The sequence below is a fragment of the Manduca sexta genome, unplaced genomic scaffold (genome assembly GCF_014839805.1).
Source record: "Manduca sexta isolate Smith_Timp_Sample1 unplaced genomic scaffold, JHU_Msex_v1.0 HiC_scaffold_2467, whole genome shotgun sequence".
NCBI lineage: Eukaryota > Metazoa > Arthropoda > Insecta > Lepidoptera > Sphingidae > Manduca > Manduca sexta.
The window spans coordinates 14,128-23,131 of record NW_023593434.1 but is presented as its reverse complement, the minus strand read 5'-3'; the positions used below and the strand labels follow the sequence as shown (position 1 = coordinate 23,131).

The following is a 9,004-nucleotide window of genomic DNA, read 5'->3' as shown; positions in this document are numbered from 1 at the left end:
AGATAGATTCAAAGAACCACCAGCATTTGGGGCTATGTGTGATCTCCTATGGTCAGATCCCCTTGAGGATTTTGGTAATGAAAAAATGCAGTTTTCGCTTTAACTCGGTCAGAGGTTGTTCATATTTCTATAGCTATGCAGCTTGCTGTGATTTTCTTCAAAGAAATAATTTATTGTCAATCATACGTGCTCATGAAGCCCAAGATGCTGGCTACGGATGTATCGCAAAAGCCAAACCACAGGCTTCCCAGTCTTATAACTATATTCTCAGCTCCAAACTACCTGGATGTGTACAACAATAAGGCAGCCGCTTTAAAGTATGAGAATAATGTCATGAATATCAGACAGTTCAACTGTTCCCCTCATCCATACTGGTTGCCTAATTTCATGGATGTCTTTACTTGGTCTCTTCCATTTGTGGGAGAGAAGTAACTGAAATGTTGGTCAATGTGCTCAACATTTGCTCTGATGATGAATTGATGTCGGAAGGGGATGATGCATTGGAGGAAGCAAATCTCAGAAAAGAAGCCATCCCAAACAAGATTCGTGCTATTGGGAAAATGGCTCATGTGTTCTCTGTGCTTCGTGAGGAGAGTGAATCTGTATTGCAGCTCAAAGGGCTCACTCCTACTGGTGCTTTGCCCTTGGGCGCCCTATCTGGGGGCAAGACATCTCTCAAAAATGCGTTGCAAGGATTTTCACCCAACCACAAGATCACTTCATTTGCTGAAGCTAAGGGATTGGATGCTATCAACGGCGCATGCCACCACGGCGTGATGGCCAGCGTAGCACCTTATGCTCAAGATAAAAACCGCATGTGAACAGCAATGCACATTCGTGAAGTGCTCGCTTTTATTTCTCTTCGATCCTTACATTTTGATCCACGATTATAGTGGTAGTGAAATATATGTGAAGGAGACTCGCTTTCGAATGGTATTTCACATTCATAATAACTAGGTGGATCGGAAGGAATTGTCATAATAGATACAACATATTTTTAAATTTGGATTTAACTTTTTTTCAATAGTTGAAGTTAAAATTTCTCTTAAGATATTACCTCTCGATATTTAAATTAAATATGTCAGATCTGCAGGCAACAAATTTATTTAGTCAATTAAATATTAAGGTATGCACATTTATTTATAATGCGCTGCACTGTTTAATTTTTGGCAATGTAATTTTTAAATTTTCATATGAAAAGACATGATATTGTAATGTAAATTAATTCAGATTGTCTACTTGTATTCTACATTGTTATCTACATTAGTGAAACTTAGACATGTCTATAATTTTTCAAAGCATAATTAGCTGTGATATTATGCGATGATCAATGTATTATTTGATAGCAATTTGCTAGTGAAGTACAGGCATGTTCATTGGCTAATCATGCATTGAAATCTGTAAAGTAAGTGGGAAGTTCTCAGCTTGGGCATGTCTTTATATTCTATTAAGTAATAATATTATGTACTATAGTGTGCAGCACATGGTGTCTTGTTGCCATGTCGTTGTGTGCTGTGTAAATATACCTTGTGCTGCATACACACGTTATTGCAGCTTTAACACTTGAGATAAATATTACTCTCTTTAATATCTTTGCTACAAGTTGTACTTAATTGTATTTTATTGTACAAAATATATTAAAATTACTATCTATGAACTATTACTTAAATTTAATTTATATTTGGGGTGTATGCTGGCCCCTTGTTGCCTGCATGCAGCTGAACTTGTATGCTGGAACATCACATATTAAAAATTCTTAGCCATAATGTTTCGGTATATAAGGTGTAGTGGCTAGTCTAATTGCAGATTTTCTTACAGCTTCTATTCCAAATTTCACTTATATATTAAAATAATTAGGTTTAATGACCTATGCACTGTTGGAAAATCTCTTTTGGTCTGCCAAATAATCATTAATTATTGATGCAATAAGTTCATATTGTGAATACTAAAAGTGGCTTACATCATTTTTCAAAGTCAGTACTAAGTATTTTATCTCAATTCAGTGTGTAGTCCTTCATATGTTCTGTACTTTTAAATAAATTTTACCTATGTAAAAAACTAACAATATATTTAATTTTATTTTGTACTAATCATGGGAAGTGTTGTTTTATCCTTACAAAATATATTAACATTGAGCTCCATAATATTATGGTTTCAATAAGTCCTGCATTAGAAATATGGATCAGCTACAAATATAAGTGCACATTTACTAAATAAAACAAATTACATTATACATACAAACTTAAGAATATTATAAACATGCCACGCCTACCTCAATAACTGTAAGACCAAGATGTCATAGTTTTATTTGAAATATATTTTTCTAAGAGTAAATATAAGATCTAGCTCAGTAGTATAACGATAGTTTTATAAAGTAGCATATTTGAATATGAAGCCTTAGTTTTAATAAATGTTTATTGAGGCAGTAGATGCTGCTTGTGCACTGTTTCTAAATAAGTACATCTATTGTATGCTGCCAAATCATTATTATGTATCCTATACATTACAATAATTACATTATTTTACAAGTATTTTTGCCCTCACATCAAGCACATATTTTGCATTTCTTTTGTAGCAAACCTGCAGTCTAAAAAATTTGAAGGAAATTTTCATCATAGTCTTGGTCACTGGTGTCTGGTCTGTATGAGTAACTAGCCTGAATACAACCTTCGTCAGTAAAGTTATTCACGCATTAATCAATCCATTTTTATACTGTAAACCTGTACCTGTGGGTACTAATCGACTTTGTTCATGCAGTAATTACTTAATATTAAATAAAAATATTCGGAAATAATACTAAAAATTCCTACTATTCGGAACATCGAAGCTGAAAGGCGAAGAAGTGTGTTATGCATATTCCGGTGAAAGTATATAAATTAAATTTCCTATAAAGAGTGACCAACTCTCGGATTATCTTATTATAGGTTAAGATTTTGTCTCAAATTGTTTTTAGGACCATACTAACTATTTCGGGAAAAGATTGTCTTGCAGGACGTTGTCTTGAGAAAAAGCTAGTTTAAAAAGGTTGTCAAATAAATCATTACTCGAAAACACGAATCACACTAGGAAAATCAACAAAGAAACCGGTTGAGTTCTTGTCATGAGCAGTAAGGGCTAATGCTTGCTACCATACATAACAAATTAGTAATTAAGTACTCTTCGGAGACTGGTCATAAATTTGGAAAAAAAATAGTTAATTAGAAAAAAGGGAATTTAAAACAAAATTGTTTTGATAATACAAATCAATCAAAATATTTCTTAAAAAGTCCATAAGAATGCAATGAGATCAATAACTAACTAAGGTATAAACTGGTAGAACTTTTTAGAGTCTGTAATTTTGTATTATTTTTAAACATAAGTAGTTTACCCGATAACCAAGTAAGTACAATAATAAGCCCATTTATTCTGAACTATTTGTTACAACATAAAGAAATGTAGGTCCTATAAAATGTCCCGTAGTTCAGCGTGCCTTTTGGCATTTGGCCTCTAACGCTTTTCACTGATTTATATCATACGCTGCTCTTCTCCAATGATGTCCTCCCATCTCGTATGCTGACGACCTCTATTACGCTTGCAATACAGGTACAAGTAAGTACAAAGCTAGTATTTAATAAGTAGGATTTTACTTAGAGCAACAATAATGCCAATACCGTTTATTTATAAATTAAGTAAGTAGGTAGGTACTTATTGTATTTTTTCCTCGATGAGATTGATAATTTATAATAAGAATCTAAAAGGGTGGTAGGGTAAAGTTCAAACTATGTATGACAATAGGAAAGTTGACGAGATTTTTTACATGTATCAAAAATGTATTTTATCTAAAATTTATCGGAAAAAGAATTTTCAAAATCCACGCAATAATAAATAAGTTAAAAGCTTTGAAATTTGGTGGAAAGGGAAGCTGTCAAATTATTTATAAGGAAATGTGACGTCACCCAGTGCCACGGCCATAATGCTGCGTGAGTGAGAAAAGAACAATGCGATAACTCCACTACGGCCCCACTTTGGCTCACAACAATATTTCAAATATGAATACCAAACCGCTTTATTTTTCAACGAATTTTGATGCTGATTTCACAAAAGAATTTCTTTTTAATATTGTTTTCTATTAAGTACATATAAATTAATAAACTAAAGAAAACTATCCTATTAAGACAGTTTGCCTGTAGGAAGATAAGTGTCAATTATGAAATAAAATAAAAGGGTTTAAAACAAAGTCGAGGATCTAAAAGTACTCTATCTATATAATAGTAAGTACTATTCTTTTTCCACATGGTTCACAAAAAATGCATTTATTTTCACAATAATTGGAGTAAAATAAGTACCTACTATTTCTACTAGTACAATTTTTGTATTATGTCCTATTATTAAATAGAAACAAATATGACCTCCCTATAGTATTTTTTCCTGTAAGGACAAAGTTTTGAATAATATTACTAACATAATATTATCATTTTTATATTGTTACTTATGTGAGTTCTCGAAAAATCTTCATTTTGCCGCCTGCCTGAGGCCATACCTTATTTAGCGGATTTAGCACAGACATATTTACGCTTTTCAGATTTTTCTTGCTGTAAGACATTGCTTCTTGCCAAATTTCATAACTCTAGGTCAACGGGAAGTAACTTATAGGTTTTGAGTCACTTGTAAATCCCTAAACATGCGACATATACGGTCAAGTAAGTATATCTTTTGATCTCATTGACTGACAAATTTGATTTTTCATAGCTGATAGAAACTGTAGTCCCGAGTATAATATATAAATTTTAACTTGAAAAATAAAAGTTTTGATAAAAAATGCTTGAGGGGCAAGAGGAAACGTATTTTTACGACGCGTACCTACTCAATTATTTCATTAAACTTATCGCGAACGGAAAATCTATTTCTAGCGAATATATTAATGATTGTTTAAGTGTAGAAGGTGGTTGATTCAGCTCGTATAAGAAAAGATTGACAATGTGTTCCATAGTTTTTAAATTATTAAAATTTAAGTACTTATACTTATTATGTAAAAATTATATTCGAGATATTAAGTATATCAGTACACAGTGCCAGTTATTGCTGGCATATTCGTGTATGAAAACGTATACTGTGATATACTTATTTTGTTATTTTATAGTACAGAGATAATTTACTCAAATATAGTGCGTAATTAGGGGCGACTGGATTCAAATGAAACGAGGGTCAATTTAAACAAGGCATATATTTAGCAAACGATTAGTGATAGTCATAGATAGCTATTCCAAGAGAGAAAAGAAGCTTCTTGTGTATTAAAACGTGATGACCGGGCTTCAGTGCAATTGTGAGCACGTCTTTAAATTTTTTGTGGGTGTGTTGGATTTTCCATAAGTAAGTAACGTACTTACCTAAATAATTTTATATAAGTACTTAAATTCATTCTTACTCCAAATTGTTATAAATCTTAAAAAAATCAGAATCTACATGTTACTTAATTGTCACCGACAAGATTGACTGCATCCTGAAGCATGCTTCCATAAAAAAATATTTTAAGCCGCTTAAGAAGATTAGTCAATTTTTACCACCTGTTAAGTGCCACATAGGGAAAGGAAGGTAAAACGGACCCTGTTGACAAAACGGTCCACCTTAATAATTTTTAAACGAGTAACCGCATCTATGACTTTGTCACATCAAAATGTTGGCCGCTAGGTTCCCCCTCTCTGTCAGTGTATTCAATTCTACCGACCGCACGAGCACTGATTTAGCAAGGTAAGTTATTTTTTTTAGATTTTGATCTAAAATTTTCATTTTTCATTTAGCCTACACTTTGGTTTGGTTTGTGATAATGTGTTCTGATGATAACTGTGTGTGAAATGATATATGATTAAACTAATAACCAAGTATGCAGACTTTATCTCAACTTATAATCTCCAAATTTTAGATTTTTGTTGTTTATAGCAAAAAGGCAAAATGGACCGGGGTGCCGTTTTGCCTTCAATAGAGTATCTCACAAGAATTTTAGTGTAATTCCAATGAAATTAGGGGAAGATAATGTTTTTAATATCATAATAATCTCTTTTGCTTTGGTTTTAGATCGTAAATAATTACAAAAGAAAATCCAATCGGAATTCTTGGAATAAGTCCAGCATGAAAAATTCAATTGAGAAAGTGATTGCTGGAGAAATAGGCCTAAATAAGGCTCTTATTCTGTTCCTGATACTAAAAACAGCTTTGAAGAGAAATTTGGAGAAATATAGGTCTACTCAAAATATTGATAAAGCAACAGAGAAAAAACTGGATAGATTTGAAAAAGTACTTAGTTTCGCAAAATCTTAAAAAAAATAAAAGCAAAAAAGAAAATCAGGAAGAAGGAAAGTGAAAATACACAAAAAAAAATCTAAAAAAGGAAAGGCAAGAAAGAAATCTGATATAAAAATCACAAAAACAAAGAAAAATTATAGTTCGTCTGACGACGATGACGCTAAGTGCCTGTACCGTTCTCATTTATACTCAGAATCAAGCGGAGGTTGGGTAAAATGTCCTAAATGTCATCTATGGACACATTGCGCTTGCGCAGGAGTAATGGATGAGGATGATGAGACAGTATTTCTATGTGAAATATGTTCTGACTAATTAATTTTATGTTAGTCCGTTTTGCCTTCATTTGTGGTTCGTTTTGCCTAACCCATGAAGGCAATATGTAAAACGGCCATATTGAAGGTATTAGAAATCGTCCAATATCTTTGTTGCCTGTGATTTTATCAAAGCCTGATTCGTACATAATATAGGGCTAATAATGTTCATTACTTTTACTTAAAAGAAGTTTAATAAAATGAATAGTTTTTTTTCTATACCTGTTTTTTTGTTAAGTGGTTCGTTTTGCCTTCCTTTCCCCTACCTTTGCAAGAACTGGGAGTATACAAGATATATTGCAACTGCGGCCTCTCTTATGTAAGCCAGACAAAAGCAATATAGAGACTCGCGTAAAAGAACATATACTTATAGCTGACGTAAAAACACTGACTCTCTATGAAGTCTGCAGTCGCTGAACACTTTGACGGAGGCTCCAAACATTATATGCGACTAGACAAGCCCCAATCCTTGCCAAAGAACACCAATTCCTGCCTAGGATGATTCGCGAGGATATTGGAATTAAAAATCACCCTAATTTCAATAGGTTTAAGATGGTTGGAAGCTTGCACAGTCCTGGGATCCAGTTCTACATTTAATTAAATCGGAACGCAAAAGACCGGCTGCCAGACTTCAAGACACTGTGAGCTTAATCTGCGTAGATCGGACCACCAACAGCTAAAAAAAAATTAAATTGTGCAATATATATGTAGATTTTGTAATTTTGACTTTGTGAATGACCAACACCTCAGTCCCCCGTGACCACGAAGTTTGCAAAGTCTTCGAAACTTCGGGAGAAAATTAGAATATATAAACCGTGATGAAATCTGAAAAATAGTTTAATTTTAATGTCTAACATTCACGTAAGCATAAGAAATCATTGTAGTAGGTACAATAACAAAAGCTCTATATCGACAAGGAATAGTACAATCTCCAAATAATTTACGTGCGCTATACACAACATTACGATCACAGAAACGCACCTGTTTTTGTTTCGCTATAAACTCTACTGTTGTACGAAAAAATATTACTGAGTGGTAATGTTGGGCGCGTGGATCTGAGGCGTGGATCGCAGTTGTGGTTTTTTTTGAGATCTGGCGTGGTTATTACCGGGGCTACCCTTCGAACGGTATACAAGCGATCCCCCGGTTTAGCAACCACGGCAGTCCCTGCAAGGATTTGGTAGGCCCTACCGTTATCACCGAGGGTCTCAGGGCCTGGGAGGAAGAAGGGAGGGGATAGGCTGAAGGAAGAAAAGAGGAAGAAGAAGGAGCCATCTCAGGATAGTTGAAAGAGAGAGGGAGGGGAAATGTTCGCGAACCCTTATAGGCTTCAATGTGTATTTAGCAACCATGAGGTATAAACATTGAGCTATGTGCCTAGGGTCGCGGCAAATATGCCCGCATGCATGGACGTGCATTTGGTGTGGAGAAGTCATGACATCGCTTCGTCTACAAAAGTGCAGCAAATTACTTGTCAAAACATTGATTTAAGCACAAAGAGTGAGCGACAAAGATACGAGGTGGCAATGTTCAAATTTGGAAGGAGCATATCGAAATCTATAAAATTATTTCTTGTGAAAACTACCGGAAAATTTTAGTTAACCCTTTTTTTTTAACCAAATGACTGCATTATTTGTCCAAACGTATAGTGGTTCTAAAACCAAGCCATAGCAATTCAAGCCATGAATCAAACTCTGTAACTAATTAAACTTCAGCTTGTTACGATTTGAAAATATGCAAGAAACAATTGTGCGACCATATTAATATAAAATATATCAAAATATATTATTTTTCAGTAATATACTTATTTGAATTTTAAACGAATAATAAATTATGTTCGTACCTTTTCATTGAGTAACTATGATTGCCTCCTTACTCCTTAGTCTTATTGCGGTGAATCTGATCTGAACGTGAACTATTAGTTACTAGGTAAGTTCGATTCTCAAGTCAGGCAACACTCTGTTGAGTTTTACACCACAACAATTTACCCGGACTGAGATTCCTCAAAGGGAATAGGTAGACCTCTCCAAAGTATTTTTGCCACGCCACATTACTGCATAAAAGAAAATCCACGCCACCCTTTCTCTTCAAGGCAAAAATAAGAAGGCCAGGGAGGCACCAAGTATCTTCACCAATATTATGAAAGTGAGTTTGTTTATTTGTTACGCTTTTCATGCCTTTACTACTCTAACCAATGATCATAAAATTTGCAAATACGTTGTCAGAAGTACAAGAAGGACACATGGTACTTTTCATCCATAAAAAAATGTGCTGTTCATGAAGGAAAGAAATTAATTCACTAAATTTACAATAACGCCCCCTTTACATGTTGTCACGCATTCCTAGGGGAGCCCCACCCCCACCCCCGAGGCAATTCTTGTGCGCTCGGTCTCCACACCGAATTCACATTTAAC

General features: G+C 34.1%; 1 protein-coding gene across 1 annotated transcript; it reads left to right on the top strand.

Annotated features, from left to right (window-relative positions):
• The first annotated feature begins 230 nt into the window (after positions 1-230).
• On the top strand, positions 231-917 carry LOC119192191 (serine/threonine-protein phosphatase 2B catalytic subunit 2-like). The gene has a single exon (XM_037446024.1). The coding sequence runs from the start codon at positions 438-440 to the stop codon at positions 819-821; it is 384 nt and encodes a 127-aa protein (XP_037301921.1). The 5' UTR covers positions 231-437; the 3' UTR covers positions 822-917.
• The last annotated feature ends 8,087 nt before the right edge of the window (positions 918-9,004 follow it).